This window comes from Microcebus murinus, chromosome 14 (genome assembly GCF_040939455.1).
Source record: "Microcebus murinus isolate Inina chromosome 14, M.murinus_Inina_mat1.0, whole genome shotgun sequence".
NCBI lineage: Eukaryota > Metazoa > Chordata > Mammalia > Primates > Cheirogaleidae > Microcebus > Microcebus murinus.
This window is the reverse complement of record NC_134117.1, coordinates 61,941,026-61,958,122: the sequence shown is the minus strand read 5'-3', so window position 1 is coordinate 61,958,122 and position 17,097 is coordinate 61,941,026. Positions and strand designations below refer to the sequence as shown.

Below are 17,097 nucleotides of genomic sequence, written 5' to 3'. Positions count from 1 at the left end.
ACTTTCCTTGACCTAAACAGGCCTAAAGGTAGTGTCTTTTCCCTCCATCCAAACAACATCAAGATGGGAATGCTTTAATTCTGATCACACTTTCCCATGTTAGGTATGAATGTTGTCTAGCACTTTAGTTCCACCTTCTTGTTAGATCTGCAATTGTGGTCTTTATATCATCATCATGTTCATGGTTGTTATTAATTTATACAGTCAGTACTTATTTAGAATTACCCACATGTTTACAAATCTCCTTGCTCATCTTTCCTTCTTACAGCTCTTTCCTCCCTCCTGGAGTCTGCTTTCCCCTCCCTTTCAGGTTCCTTGATTGAGGGTCTGAAAGAGGAAACATTTTCAGCCTTTGTATGAAGATGTCTTTATTTTGCCTCATAATTGTCTTTAGTTGTTAGCAGTTTACGATGTCAACATCACGCTATTTCTCGAATGTGGTCCCTTTCTTTTGTAGTGCTGGTTTTCCTCACTGTTTGTGGGTCCATTTCATGCTAGAGAGTCTTGGGGGACCCTCTGTGGAAGCAACACCCATCACGCCCGCCCGATTTCAGTAATCGTGGGGAGCATCGAGGGATAAGGGGACAGTCAGATATGCCAATAGCCAGCCTTTCGACTCCAGGGCTCCCTACACTCCTTGGGGGATATGAAACACCCACGGAACTTTCCTCTCTCTGTGGTGTAGACACCACACTCCCTGCTCTGCTGGGGTGTTTCATGCCCTGCTCCTTGGTCATTGATAAGGGGATATCGGGGGGGGAAGCGAAGGAGGTGGCTGACTACACCACCAGAACACCAGCTGTTGGCTGCCCAGGATCATCCCTCCCTCCCTATATCCACAGCCCCTGAGCTTAGAGCAGTCCCGGAACCCCTGCCACCTCCTGCAGTAGGATTTTCTTGCCCACACCCTGGGCTATAATTTCTACCTCAATTCCAATTGTGTCTACTGTTCATCTTTCAGGGATACTCTAGTTCTCTGGAGGGGAATGGAGGATCTCTATCTAATACTTCGGACCCATTATGAGTTGTAAAAACATATTTGCACTCTTTCTCCTAGGGATGGCACGACTGTACAACGCTCAATTGCCCATTTGTGTGGGACACATTTCTCTTTGTTTTTGTCCTTAAAGTACTAATAAGGAATCATCTCTCTGTGTAGCTCTTATATATAACATGCACATCCCACTGGTTGAAAAGTCTCCCTCTGTGTTCAGGAAGTATCTGTCTTGTCCTGCTATGCCTCTATCATTTGGCACTGAGCCTAGCTCAGGATAGATGGACAAGAAATATTTGTTTGATTAATATCTAGTATCCTCCTGAAAGTGTAGAAAGCTTTGCTCTCTGTGGTCATTGTGAGTGCACATAGGCTAATATAGACTTCAACAGTTTTATGTGCAACATAATTAGGGGAAAAATATGCATTTAAAAAATCTTGGCATGCTTGAGGTAAATCCTTAGAAGGGATGGCAGTTATGAGCTGTTGATACGGTCCATGGTAGCATTAAAGCTCGGCTGTTGGTTTCCCTGGCACTGAGTCTTCATGAACTGACTTCTCGGCTCTGGGGATCTGAAGAGAGATACTGGAGACACAGCACTGTAGTCTCCACAGGGAGGAAGCGGCGTGGCCAGCGCACTCTGGCCACGCTCACCTCGGTGGGGTTGGAAGGAAGCGTGGCCAGGCAGGGCCAGGGCAACCACCACCTCCCCATCTCCGTTCTGTGCTCCCTGGCAGGAGAGGGAGCCAGTGAGGATCGCAGCCACCTCTGCCCTGGGCCACATGCTGAGCCGGGACGTGAAGTACAAGCTGGGAGCCACAATGAAAAGGGAACTGTATACATTTCTGGTCCCGTTGCTGCTGAACATGCAGGAGGAAAACAGCGAGGTGGTCAAGGTACACTGGTTGTCTCTGTCCTGCCAACCCTAGGCCCGCTTGATGTCCCTTTTGTGCCTGAGCAGAGCCCCTTCCCTTGTGCTCTTTGTTCATGGGCCTGGCTGTGGCCATACACTCTGCAGCCACCACTGGCATCGTCCTCTGTGCTGGCCCTGAGTACTGTCACCCTCTCTTTGTGATGTGTGAGCTCCCACTCAGCCTCTGGCCTGGGCAGTCCTAAGAGTGGGCTTGGGGGGTTCCCTTCTCTCCACCCATAGGCCTGTGGAGGGGCGCTTGCTGAATGGGCAAAGCTGATTGGCTGGGCGTCTCTGACCCACACCTTGCAGCACACCACCCTCGGTGACCGCCTCCAGGTGTTACAGGACACATGCGCCTACCTGGTGAGTGAGAGTCTCAATGTTCATCCCGGGGACAGAACAGCGGGTTCCGTGGATAGTGGGGGCAGGTGACACGTATGATCCTTCAGTTCCCTGATTCTCATTCTTTAGCATCAGTTGCCTCTGAGGACCCTCCCCTGGCCCTGGTTCTCTGCATGTGAACCTCATGGCATCCCGGTCCCTTCCTCAGAGGTTAGGGACATCGTGTTGAGTTATTGGATGGCCAGAGGACAGAGGTCTTCCGGTGAGCAGGGCAGGAAGCCCTGCTCTTTTTCCCGTTTGTTGGCACTATGTATTTCCCTTTTGCTAATGAATAGGCAAGAACAGGCCAGAGGGCAGGAACCGGGTTGGCAAGTAACCGTGTAAGGGCTGAGCAAGGAGGTGAGGAAGTGGCACGGTAATTCAGGTGTCATGAGTCCCTTCCACAGGTAGAGCATGTCACAAAGCACTTTTACAGCCATTTCCCCACTGACGCCCGACAGTTACGGGAGGGAGGTTGGGCAGGTTTTCCCTCAACTCTACAGACAGAACTGGGAAGCCAGGATGTGCTGGGGCCAGGATTGAAGCCAGCGTCTCCCTTCTCCCGCCTGTGGCCAGGAACAGCGTTCTCTTTATGGTGGTCCTGCCGCGCCTGTGCTGCTGCGGGGCCGGGAGGGGCTGGGGTCTGCTGTGCAGGGCCGAGCAGTCCACGCTGCCTGGAGAGGGATGGCTGCTGCTGTGCTTGGGCTGGGGGTGCAGCTGCTAGAAGGTCTTTAGTGGAATCCCCAGTGGCCCCTCTCTCTGGTCAGCACCACCCCCTCTTTGGCTCCGCAGGTCCACGAGGGCAAATACCAGCTGGTGGGGCAGTTACTGTCCCAGAGCTTTGAGTTCCTGGAGAGCCCGCAGACCTCCCTCAGGGCAGCTGCCCTCAATTTCATAGGTAAGCGGAGGCTTCTGGTGATTCCTCCCTCCTCTCTGCAGCAGGGGCACCCTCTGTGACCTTCCGCTAAAGGCCAGGTCATGGCATGATGAAGCAGGTCACCTCCTGTCCCAGCATTGACCTGATGAGGGAGGTTGACCTGTGGCCAGGCCTCAAATCCTGCTTTGGACAGGCTCAGGGAGGAAGAGGAAGCTGTGTGTCCTAGCTCCGTGGGGGTCTCCCCACTGTCTGGGCTCTGCTTGGTGGGCCCACAGCCATAAGCATTGGAAATGGGAAAAACTATTGCTTTAATTGGGGCCCTATGGGCGTTCCAAAATATTTTGATTTCAATTACAGTAGTAGTGAGTATTAATGTCAGAAAAACTAAAAAATTCTGATTTGCAAAAAGAAGAAAATAAACAATGCCTCAATTTCACCATTTGGATGTAACCACTGCTACCATGCTGCAGTTTTTTCTAAGACTATAATTACATACACAAACAAACACATACACATATACATAAGCACTTTGTAACACTGCAGTTTGATGTATTGTTTTGCTACCCTTGCTGGATCAGAAATATATACCATTATATATTCTTCAACATTATCGTTAATGACTGCATATTATTGATTCCATTTTTATGGATAGATTTATGAGTCAATTTATTAAATCAGATCATAATGTTGAATACACAGACTGTGTCGTTTTTTATGTTTATAAGGAGGGATGCAGTGGTTAAGTCTCTGCATGACATCGTGATTATTTTGTTAAGATAAATTTCAAGTAGAATGGCTGGATCCAAAGTGTATGCACAATTTTAAGGCTTGTGATGCCTATTGCCAAATGCTCTCTGCAATGGTTGACTCATGTTCTACACCCACAGTACTGTCCATGAGCATCCGTTTCTGCAGACATCTGCCAAGCCTGGGTAGTATTTTAAAAATCATTACCAGTTCTATAGGTAAAAACAGTCGTTTTGATTGTTAATATTTGTTGTCAGCGGTAAGGTTAAATCATTTTCCTGTTTGTTGGCATCATGTATTTCCCTTTTGCTAATTAATAGGCGTGTGACCTTTGTCCATCATCCCATGGGTGTGGGGGCACCATGCAGTTAGCATCCTGGGCTCATGCTCTACTTGTCACGTGCTGACAACTATGTCTGGGTCGCAGCCACTCTGAGGTTTGTTGTTTTACTAAGATGCTGCTGTCGAGGCTACAAGTCATCTCTGAGGAACCCTCCTTGCCAGGACTTCTTTAAACATGTCCTTATTGACTAGTGGATGTGAGGAAAGAGGCAGCCCAAAGGTGTAGGAGCTGTGGTGTGATGTTACATCTGCCTTATCTGTAGGATGCACACTGAGAAACATTGATAGGAACCGCATCCACGAGGAGGACCTGCAGGTGATCAGGACTGGTGAGTCTGGGCCTGGAGCCAGGCGTCTGCATGGCACACCTGGGTGGGGTGGGAGAGAAGGCAGCGTGGGTTCATTTCCCAAGGACATGTTTTATCCTTTTCTTTTTACCATGACCAATGTAATATAGAAAAGTAGAAAATGAAGGAAAGTAATAGAAAGAGACACATTTTTCCATTGTCCTACTCATAGAGAAAACACAGCTAATGCTTTGGAGATAGATCCTTTCCGTCAGTGAACACTTATTATGTGCTGTAGGTGCTTACACTGCAATGGTGTTCAAGACAGACACGGTCCCTGCCCCTGAAAATCTGGTAGTGTTTTGTTTTTATTTTACATTAAACTTTTTAAAAGGAGAAATACACAAATAAACTTTTTGTGTCATAAAAATAAGGAATTAGCAGTAAAGGTAAAGTCCCCTTTACACGCCCTGCCATGTCATACCCGTCTCCCCTCCCACACTGGTTTGCTGTAGACGTCTATATTCTTTTTCTGTGCGTACATTACGTGTATATGCGAACAGTTTCTGAAACTTGCTTTTTTCTCCACTATTAGATGGGTATTTAGGGAATGCAGATCTACTGTATTCCCTACACTGCAACGCGATCTTCTATAGTATTGATATACTATAGTTCATTAATCTCCCGTATTCATGAACATTGAAGATGTTACCAATGTTTTGCTATTAAAATAAAATCTCCAGAAACATTCTTATCTATATCCTTATATATATATATATATATACACACACACACACACACACATACAGATATATACATGTATCTGGAAAAGTTTCTATAGGCTCCATACCAAACATAGACTGTTGTCATGCATATTGAGCTTAACAGAGTGTAAAGTAAAACCACGTTTTAAACTTCCCTCTTGTTTTGACTTTCATTCCAACCCCTGTCCTTCCCAACTTACAGGCTTTTGTTCACTGGTATTTTAGTTCCATTTGTTAACTCAGAATTCAGATGCTATGATTGTTGCTGATCTTCTATGCAAACACTCTAGACTTACATCCATCCCTCAATATCCCGTTCTGCGTTTCTGACCATCCTTTGGGGACCATTTGTCTTCATCCTGGAGAATATATTTTAGAAGATTCTTCAGTGCTGGTATCTTGAGGTGTGCTCTCTTGGGATTTGTTTGTAATGATGTTATCTTATTCTCCTTTTTTGCATTTTTTTATTTTAGCATATTATGGGCGTACAGGTATTAAGGTTATAGATATTGCCCATGGCCCCCCTACCCCCTCGATTAAGAGCTTCAAGCTTTCATTTTTTATTTAAGTAGATTTAGGGGGTATAAGTGGTTTTTTTCCTTACATGGATGAATTGTATAGTGGCAAAGTCAGGGCTTTCAGTGTGCCAGTCACCCAAAGTGTATGCGTTGTACCAGATAGGTAGTTTTTGATCCCACCGTCTTCCCACCCTCCCCCCTTATTAGTCTTCAGAGTCCCTTATAACACTCCGTGTGACCATGTATACCCATCATTCAGCTCCCACTTATAAGGGAATATTGGCAGTATTTCTTTTTCCATGCCTGAGATACTTCCCTTAGGATCGTGGCTTCCAGTTGCATCCAATTCACATTGCTGTGAATGACATCCTTTCATTCTGTGTTATAGCTGAGTAGTATTCTATAGGGTGTGTGTGTATATATTGTTGTTATCTCCTCATCGGTTGCTGGGCACCTAGGTTGATTCCATATCTTTGCAATTGTAAATTGTGCTGCAATAAACACAGAGTGAGTGTGTCTTTTTGATATAATGACTTCTTTTCCTTTGGGTAGATACCCAGTAGTGGGATTGCTGGATTGAATGGTAGGTCTACTTTTAATTCTTTCAGGGGTCCCCATACTGTTTCCTATAGACTTTGTACTAGTTTACATTTTGATCAACGGTGAATGTGCATTCCGTTTTTACCACATCCACACCAACATCTATTGCTTTTGGACTTTTTAATAATGGCCGTTCTGCCAGGGGTAAGGTGGTCTCTCATTGTGGTTTTAGTTTGCATTTCCCTGATGCCTAGTGATGTTGAGCGTTTTTTTAATATTTTATATTTTTGTTGGCCATTTTTTATCTCTTCTTCTGAAAAATATATGTTTATATAATTTGCCTGCTTTATAATAGGGATATTTGGGTTTATTTTCTTGCTTATTTGCTTACATTCTCTTTAGATTCTGGACACGAGCCCTTTGTTGGATGTAGAGTGTGCAAATATTATCTCCTGTTCTTAAGGTTGTCTACTCTGTGCATTATGTCTTTGGCTGTGCAAAACCTTTGTAGTTTAATTAAGTCCCCTTTGTTTATTTTTGTTTTGGTTGCATTTGTTTTGGGTCTTAGTCACAATTCTTTTTGAAGAAAATGTCTGGAAGAATTTTTTCTAAGTTTCCTTCTGGAAATTTTTTGGTGGCAGGTTTTCCATTTAAGTCTTCAATGCATCTTGAGTTAATTTTTCGGTATGGTTAAAGGTAGCAATCAAGGTTCATTCTTCTACATGTGGCTCTCCAATTTTTCCCAGGAGTATTTATTGACTAGGGCTTCTTTTCGCCAATGTATGTTTTTTGTCTGCTTTGTCAAAGATCAGTTGGCTGTAGGTATGTGGTTATATTTCTGGGTTCTCTATTCTCTTCCATTGATTTATGTATCTACTTTTATGCTAGTATGATTCTGTTTTGGTTACTGTAGCCTTGTGATATCACTGGAAATTAGGTAATATGTTACTTCCAGATCGTTCTTTTTTTCTTTTCTTTTTTTTTTTTTTTTTAGCATTGCTTTGGCTATTGAAACTCTTTTTGGATTCATATAAAATTTATGATTTTTGTTCTAATGATGTAAAAAGTGTCATTGGTGTTTTGATGGGAATTGCATTGAGTCTGTAGAACACTTTGGGCAGTATGAAATTTTAACAAGATTGTTTTTTCCAATCCATGGGAAACTTTTCCATTTGTGTCATCAACAATTTCTTTCATGAGTGTTCTATAGCTCTCCTTGTAGAGATCATTCACCTCCCTGGTTAAGTATATTCCTAGGTACTTTATTTTTTCTTTTGCAGCTATTTGGAAATGGTATTGAGTTCTTGATTTGATTCTCATGTTGGGTGTTATTAGTATATAGAAATGCTACTGACTTGTATACATAAATTTTGTAATCTGAGACTTTGTTGAATTGATTTATCAATTCTAGGAGTCTTTTGATGAAGTCTTTGGGATTTTCTAGATACACGATGGTACCATTAGAAACTAGGGATAGTTGGATCTCTTCTTTTCTGGCTTAGATGTCCTTTGTTTCTTTCCCTTGCCTGATTGTTTGGGCCAGGACTTCGCATATGATCTCAAATAAGTGGTGAAAGTAGAACACTTGTATTGATCCAGTTTATAGGGGGAATGCCTGTCAACTTTACCCCATTCAGTATGAGCTTGGCTGTGGATTTGTCATATATGGCTTTTACTATTTTGAAGAATGTTCCTTCTTTCCCTAGTTTGTTAAGGGTTTTTAGCATAAAGGGGTGGGGTGCTGGACTTCATTGAATGCTCTTTCCAAAATCTCTTGTGATGATCATATGATTTTTGTTTTTAATCTTGTTTTTGTGATGAGTCACATTTATTGATTTGTGAATATGGTGTGATCATTGTATCCCTGAGATGAAACCGACTTGATCGTAGTGAATGATGTTTTTTTTTTTTTTTTTTTTTTTTGAGACAGAGTCTCGCTTTGTTGCCCAGGCTAGAGTGAGTGCCGTGGCGTCAGCCTAGCTCACAGCAACCTCAAACTCCTGGGCTCAAGTGATCCTTCTGCCTCAGCCTCCCGGGTAGCTGGGACTACAGGCATGCGCCACCATGCCCGGCTAATTTTTTTATATATATATCAGTCGGCCAATTAATTTCTTTCTATTTATAGTAGAGACGGGGTCTCGCTCTTGCTCAGGCTGGTTTTGAACTCCTGACCTTGAGCAATCCGCCCGCCTCGGCCTCCCAAGGGCTAGGATTACAGGCGGTGAATGATGTTTTTGATGTCCTGTGAGGTTCAATTTACCAGTATTTGGTTGACTATTTTTATATCTGTCTTCTTGAAGAATATTGGTCTATAGTTATTTGTTGTTGTGTCCATCCTGCTTTTGGTTTCAGTGTGATACTGGCTTTGTACAATGAGTTAGGGAGGACTCCCTCCTTTTCAATGTTATGGAATACTTCAGTGGGATAGGTACCAGTTCTTTTTTGTAGGTCTGGTAGAATTCATCTGTGAATCCATCTAGCCCTGGGCACTTTTTTTCTTGGGAGTTTTTAAATTATTATTGTTATCACTGATTCAGTCTCTCCACTTGATATCAATCTGTTCAGGATTTCTATTTCTTCCTGATTTAGGCTTGGTGAAATTTTTATACATTTATGTATTTCCTCTACGTTTTCTAGTTTGTTTGCAAAGAGATATTTGTCATAGTCTTGGAGGATGTTTAATATTTCGACAGTATCAGTTGTAATGCCTCCTGGTTCATTCATGACTGAGCTTATTTCAATTCTCTCTTTTCTTTCATTGCATAATCTAGCTAGCAGTCACTCAATTTGTTTATCTTTTCAAAGATACATCTTGATCCTTGTCTGTGTGTGTGTGTGTGTGTGTAAAATTCATTTAATTTTGCGCTGATCTTTGTTCTCTCTTGTCTTGTGCTGGCTTTCTGTTGGGTTTGTTCTTATTTTTCCAGTTCTCTAAGGTGTGACATTAGGTTGTTAACTTGTGATCCTCCTGTCCTTTTGATGCAGACATTTAGTGCTATGGACTTCCTTCCTAGCACTGTTATAGCTATATCCTAGAGATTTTGGTAGCTTATGTCACCATTGTCATTCAGTTCCAAAAAGGGTTTGATTTTTATCTGGATCTCATTATTGAACTAAAGATTGTTCAGCAGCTGATGGTTCAATTTTCATGTATTTGTATAGTTTTGAGATTTCTGTTTGGAATGGATTTGTTCATTGATTCCACTGTGGTCTGAGAAGATACATGGTATGATTTCCATTTTTTCACATTTGCTAACACTTGTTTTGTGGCACAACATATGTTGTATCTGGGACACCTTCCATATGTGGGTGAGAAGAATGTATATTCTGGACTTTTGTGGTAGAATGTTCTCTAAATGTCTGTTAGATTCATTTCTTCTGGAGTCCCATGTAAGTCTAGGGTGTCTGTTGATTTTCTGCCTCCACAATGTGTCTAGTTTTGTCAGCGGAGTGTTGAAGTCTCCTACTATTATTGTGTTGCTGTTTATTTTGATTCTTAGGTCTATTAGTATTTGTTTTATGAATCTGGAACTCTGGTGTTGGGTGCAATATGTTTAGAATCGTTATGTGTTCCTGTTGAATTGATTCCTTTATCATTATACAATGAGCACCTTTGTCTTTTTTCACTGTTGTTAATTTAAAGTCTATTTTTTTTCTGATATAAGAATAGTTACTGCTACTCTTGCTCACTTCTGGTTTCCATTTCTTGTACCCTTTTATCTTGAGTGTATGGAACTCTTTATGAATTAAATGGGTTTATTGGGCACAGCAGATGTTTGGGCTTTGTTTTTTTTTTTTTTTTCCCCCAGTCCTTTATTCTATATCCTTTACGTGAGACATTTAGAATGTTTAGATTTAATGAGGTACTGTTCTGGTCATCATATTGATTGTTACCTGCTTGCTTAGTATTCTTCCTTGTGATACTGTCTTATGGGAGCTGTGAGTTGCCACTCTTTGATGTTTTTACACTGATGCATACCAACCATCCTTTCTGGGGTTTTGAGCACTTTTCAGTATTTCCTGTAGGGCACTTCTAATGGTGAGAAATCCCCTTAGAGATTGCTTGTGTGGGTAGGATTTTATCTCTCATTCATGTATGAAACTTAATTTTGTAAAACATGCAATTCTTAGCTGACAGTTATTCTGTTTAAGATTACTAAAGATGGGGTCTGGATGCAGTGGCTCATGCCTATAATCCCAGCAATTTTAGAGACTGAGGAAGGAGGGTCACTTGAGAGCAGGAGTTCAAGACCATCTGGACAACATAGTGAGAAGTCAGCACTCTAAAACATCTAAAAGAAATTAGCTGGACATGGGAGCACATACCTATACTCCTAGCTCTATCAGTGACTGGCCTTGAGAATGTGGGAACATTACTTAATCTCTATGCCTGAGTTTTTTTCATCTGTATCACAAAGACAATAGTGCTGATCTTGAAAGTTCTTTTAAGTACTGAATAAAAATATACATAAAACACTGAGGTTTGCATCAGACATAGATGTCCCACAATACATTAGTGTTTCATTGCTTCAGGCTTCTGGGCTACCGCAAGGGATAGTGTTCTTAGTGGCAGGTAGGGAACATCCTCATAGCTATGGTCAAGTAAAAATGAGTTTCCTGGTGGTTTCTCAGAGAGTAGCCATGCTACATCTAGAACACTGAAAACTAGGCAGCAGTATCTTTTTCCTTTGGCCTCTAACTCTGGTTTCAATTATGACCCTTGACCTTTGGAATGCCTCCAGCCTCTAGAAGTCCAATGTGCTATCCATTGCACCATGGATCCACCTTGACCCTTGATATTCTATACCTCTTAAGCCCTCTGGCCTTGTTTTCAAAACTGAGGTCTCTGCTGCATGTTCTAGACCCCTAGTCCTCCAGAGATTTCACCTTGCCTTCCCATCGCACCCTGCCTCCAATTTAGATTTTCTAAACCACCTGGACAAGGGGAAGACTTTCCCAAAGAAAGCACTTCTAGTTATCCTGTGCCCGGGGTCAAGAACCCTGGGGTCAAGAAATCTTTCTTGTAATGCCTTACCTCTTTGCTGTTAGATCCGAAGCCCAGCTCATTTCTTGTGATCTAGGTATAAATTAACACGATGCTATAGTCGCATGGGTTTGAAGCCTAGAAACAAAAAGTTTTGTTGAGCCAAGATTCTTTCTTGTCCCGGCCCGAGGGACCTTCTGTTACTCGCGGGGGCGAGGGGGACCGTGCCTGAAAGAGATGGGCGAGAGAAAGAAACGAGACCAAGCAAAGGGTTGTCAAGGTCTACTTTACTTGGATTTTTGGTAGGTTTTATATACAGAAAACAAGGAAGTAGAAACAGAAAAATAGAATGGGGGAATGATGAAGCTTTCCTATGGGCTAATCAGCCCCAATCAGCATCACAATGGCACCGGAAGCTCTTTGTGATGAATCACTCAACCCCAGCCTGGCAGGGGGTTGAGAACAATTGTAGGTAGCATGCCCTGGAGCAAGCATGGCATAGAATGCATTCTTCTTAAAACTATAGCTGGGGGGCTGGGTGCTATTTTCGTCTTAGGCTATTTTCAGGGGTGAGGCCTGTGCATAGGACAAGTCAGGACAAGTCGTTGGAATGTAGAGGGTCTTAGTCTCCAACACTTTCTGTTGTCTTTCTACTCTTCATGCTAATGAATTTTCTATCTCCGTTTACCATGTTCCCATGCCTATGTAACCCACACCACTTTAACAACCTTCCAACACCCTGTTCCTCTTCTCTGCGGTGTTCTCCACATAGCAGCCAGATTCTCTGTAAAGCAGGGACACTGGATCCTGCCCCTCCCTCACTTTAAACCCTCAGTAGCCTCCCACTGCTCTGAGGCTCACAGGCTGGCCCTGGGGGTTCTGGCCTCTGCCTGCCCCCCCCCCCCCACCTCAGCCTACATCATTGCCTGCTTCTCAGAAGCTACAGCCAACTGGAACTTTGTATAGCATGAATACATCCCTCCCCCACTGGGAATGCTTCTGCCCTCAGGCTGCACATGGCAGGCTCTCAGGCTTTAGATCTAGGCTCAAATGCCACTTTCCCAGAGAGGCATTCCCCAACTGGCCTGTCTGAAGGGGTCCTTCCCAGTGATTCTCTCTCATTAGTCCATTCAGCTTCCTTCTCTGGGCTGAATTCATGTTTCCTGATGATTTTTTCTTTCCCCCACCTGTTAACTGCTTGAGGTTGGGGACTCTGTCTCTATGAGTCACCACTCTATTGTCAGCACCTAGCACAGTGCCAGGTGATAAGAAGTACTCAGTAAAGAGTTGATGACTGAATTCATGATTATTTATATTAATAAAAGTGAAAAATTACAAACAATCTAAGTATTTACTAGTAAAGTGTTCATCAAAAAAGATATGATAGAATCATGTGATTGGATTTTATGGTATTTAGAGTACTATTTTGTGGGAGGAAAAAAGGTTAAAGCTATTTTTATAAATAAATGTTTTATCCATATTAGGTATTTAAATATAGGTACCAAGTTATTAGCAATGTTATCTCTGGGGGTGAGAGATTTTTCTTCTTTTCCTTTTGTTAAAAAATAATTTTTATTATCCATATTTCCTACAATGAAGCAAGTATGGCTTTGATAGTGATAAAAATGACTATAAATGCAATCATGTGATAATGACCTGGTGTGTGAGGTGGAGAAGGATGAGGTTGGGCCGACATTCCTCAGGGTCTGGCGCCTTAGTTGACCTCCTTCTTCTTTCAGCTCTAGAACGTGTAGAAGACGATGGGGACCAAACCATAACATCTTTGGCCCAAGCCTTACTGGAAGAAGTTGGGAGCAATCCTGCCTCCCAGTTCCCCACTCCAAGAAAGACCATACTGGGCATCAGAATCCCACAGAGGAAGACACACCTCTTCAAAAAAGGAAAAAACAACCCTCGTCGAAAGAGCTGTCCCCGAAAAATTCGCGCCTTCTTTCACAGGTGGCGCAACAGACGCGTTATGGATGCTCCACCGTGAGAGGCTACAAGAACTGAGGCACAAGAACATCTCAAGGTCCACACGAGGCCAGGCACGGTGGCATGCCCCTGGAGTCCCAGCCACTCAAGAGGCTGAGGCAAGAGGATCACTTGAGGCCAGGAGTTCAAGCTGCAGTGAACAACAACCACCACCACCACCACCACCAGAACAACAACAACCAAACAGAAACCTACTGTGTCTGCCAAGATCAAATCTGCCTCCTCAATTGTAATCCAAAGCAGCCCCTTGCCTGGGACCAAAACTAGTCTCACTGACATCTGAACAAACAAGTGGGAGCAGCTTTATCGCCCCGATCTCAGTATTCACAGTGACTCACAAATGGCTTTTAAGCACAAGCAATTCTTTAGGTGGACTCTTATCGTTTTTACTGTTTTGAGTGACACAGTGTTGCCCTGTCACCCATGCTGGGACGTGGTGCACTGTCATAGCTTAGTGTAGCCTGGACCTCCTGGCCTCAAGCGATCCTCCCAGCTCAGCCTCCTGAGCAATTGGGACTCCAGGAACACGGCACATGTCCACCTAATATATTTTTCACTTTATTTTCAAGAATGCGTGTGTGGCTATATTGCCCAGGCTGGTGTCAAACTCTTAGCCTCCAGTGATCCACCCATGTCAGCCTCCTGAGTAGTTGGAACGCCCATACCAAGCTAGTTTACTTTTTACTTTTTATTTTTTATATTGTTAAAATACTTTTCCAAACCAAAGTGTCATGAACAGCACAAGGCCACAGATAACAACAAGGCCAGCACACATTTGTGTTTCTCCACAATTGGAACAAACTGGTAAATATTTGTTTTTCTAAACATAGTTAATGTAGAAAAAGTATAGTTAAAATACGGTATGAAAGGCTAAAATGTTACACACATTTAGGACATTATGATATGATGATGTATATATATTTGTTTTTGTCTCTGGTTCCTGGCTTATAACTCCCATAGCCCTTCTACAGTCTTTTGTTTAATGATGGGGGATTTAGGCCCCAGAAGTAGGACTCTGAAAACAGAAATTTCACTTTGACCCTCTCCCGTCCTCCTTTCACTTGCTGGAGAGAGCACTCTAATCTGCTTGTGGGTCACAAGACCCTCATTCCAGAGAGGGTCCTGCCCCATTCCTAGGCAGAAGGAAAGCTGTGCAACGAGTTGAAGAGGGATCTCTGCACAGGGTTTGCTGGGTTTCCCACTCAGTGTAATAGTGTTAGGTCATATCCTTTTTGTCCGATCACATGGTTGTCAATCATTCTTATCCAATTCTTATCCACATGGTAGTCAATCATTCTTATCCAATGAAGTCTCCCTAAAAGGCTCAAAAGGACAGGATTCAAGGAGCTCCCAGACAGTTGGACAGCTGGAGTCTTACAGGAAGGTGAGCCAGAACTCACCCACCCACATGCCAGGAGGGTGGTGCACCCCAACTCCACCAGAAGCTTCAGCACTGGGGACCTTTCCACACTGCAGCCTATTTGTCCTTCATCTGGAAGTTTATTGGCATCATATAAAATGTCCTTTGTAATAAGTCATCAGGGGCACGTGTTTCCCTTAGTCTGTGAGCTGCTCTTGCAAATGAATGAAAATTACTTAAAATTAACAAGAAGTAATGAGAATAGGAAAAACAGTATCAAAAAAATGCCAGCGAAAACTAAAACAATGCACAATATATACCTTGGAGATTACAAGTAGTGAAGACAAAGAGCAACACACAATGTATAAACAGGCCTCACTGCTGAGTTATAGAAAGCCTGTGTGCATTAGGAGGAAAATTATTCTTCCCAGCCTTGAGTTTTGAGAGGAGTTTGTTAAGAAGGTCTTTGAGGTAATTCTATGATGTCACCATCTAGTATAGTTTAATAAAAATTGCAGGGTCATCCACATTGGGCTAACTTCTGCTTTTACCTTTGTGACTGTTGGGGCTCAGAAACTGATGCCCCCAACTGTGACACTTTGACAGGCTGAACTGAAGAAGCCTCCAGGTCTATCTGACTCACCCACCCCACTGTCTCCCCCAGAGGAGTGGAAGTTTCTGCATCTGCCTAAGACCCAGACCCGCCAAGGAGAATAATTTTTCCTTTTCTTTCCCTCCCCATGAGACTGGGAGACTCAGCACATCTGCCCAGACTCATTTAGAAGATGATGTTCTGCCCTTAAGACTCATTCAGATTCCACAGAGAGCCCCCTGGGGGTCACTTTCCCTTCCCCAGCCAATCACTCTCCCTAGTGATCATTCATTGCCCCTCCACAGAATCCTCTTCTTCCCATCCCATAGCCTTTTCTTCCAGGGCCCAGGCCCCGCCCCTTCAGTCCCCTCAAGGTGGTGTGGAAGTGTCTGTGCCTCCCTGGGCTGGGGTCTCCATCCTGAAGCTGCTGTGTATGCAGGTCAAAGACATGTGTTTGCCTTTTCTCCTGTTCATCAATCTGCCTCCTGTCAGTGCTTGTCCCTGAACCTCCAGGAGGACAAAGCCCTTGGCCCTCACTAGGCCCAGCCTGAGTCCAGTGTTGGCAGAGTGGCTGTCAAAACACAAGCCCCTGGGGGGGAGACAGGGGAGGCAGGGACAGGACTCACAGCCTGGTGCTAACTGCCTCTGTCCTGTCCCTTCCTACTGCCTCTTGTGCTCCACTTCCCATGGCATTGCCTGTTTTCCTGCATGGGCTAACTTGTTTGCTTTTTTTCTCATCTCTTCCCCCCAAACCATCCTTCACACTGTTTCTGGCTTAGTGTTTCCAACACGTTGCAATTTGATCCCTCTGTTTGCAATGTTCTCATGACTTGCCAGTTTCCTACAGTGTGAAGTCTAAACTCAATGGCTTGCTGCTTAAAGCCTCCCACAGCCAGCCCCGGAAGGACCCAACTGACCAGCTTAAACTGGAGAGTCACAGCCTGGGACTGTGGGGGGATTTGAAGCAACTGGGTAAAACCTGCTGTTTCTTCTATTCTGGAGGTGTCCTTTTATCACACAACAATTACTTTAAAATGTTATTTTGTATACTAAAGCACACACAGATGTCATAGGGTAGATTGTAACATTTACATGGATTTTAAACTTAAAGTTAAGATGTTAAAATGCCTTTTTAGGATTTTGCTGAACCACATTCCAAGACCCAGAAGGGTGCCAGTTCATTGTAGGCTCCAATCTGCCACAGTCAGTGGTAGTTGTAAGCAGATGACAAAAACCTGAGCCTGGGATCACCTTTTGTCCACTCCCACTTCCAATCGTTTAGACAGCTTGTAACACTGATTGTAGAAATTATTTACATTAACACTTGATGAGTAGTTTGCCTTTGCCTGAGACTCCAGTGGAAAATTCTCTACTTAGCAGTGGAGATGGGTGTGTGGTTCTCATAGCAGTCTGTTGTAAAATAATTTGTTCCGTCCCTGACTTCCTTGCATGTCTTGGTTTCCCAAGATGTGCTACCTAGACGTGCCATACACGTATATATCCAAATGAACTTTGTTCTGCCTCCTGGTTATTGAGACTGTTAATTGAGCCATGTTTTCAAAGGAGGTATCTAAACATTTTTGTTCAAACATTGACCTAGTCTCTGGCTGTCATTATCTTCCCAATCATGTCTTTAGTGTGTCAGCTGTGTTTAACTTGAACTCCAGCATAGTCCAGTTATTAATGGATGTTCTCTTTTTGCATTCTTCCTTTAGCACCTGAATATGTCCTAGCGGCTCTGACATGCGAGTATACTTCCAAGGACACATGGAAAAGGTCAACAAGAAATTTTGAAATGGTAT

The 17,097-nt window shown here is 43.3% G+C and overlaps 1 protein-coding gene across 1 annotated transcript; it reads left to right on the top strand.

Annotated features, from left to right (window-relative positions):
* The first annotated feature begins 1,783 nt into the window (after window positions 1-1,783).
* LOC142875668 (maestro heat-like repeat-containing protein family member 7) lies at window positions 1,784-17,097 on the top strand. Its single transcript, XM_076010388.1, has 6 exons — window positions 1,784-1,891; window positions 2,149-2,271; window positions 3,082-3,187; window positions 4,519-4,584; window positions 13,088-14,147; window positions 17,011-17,097. The coding sequence occupies exons 1-5, from the start codon at window positions 1,817-1,819 to the stop codon at window positions 13,342-13,344; spliced, it is 627 nt and encodes a 208-aa protein (XP_075866503.1). The 5' UTR covers window positions 1,784-1,816; the 3' UTR covers window positions 13,345-14,147; window positions 17,011-17,097.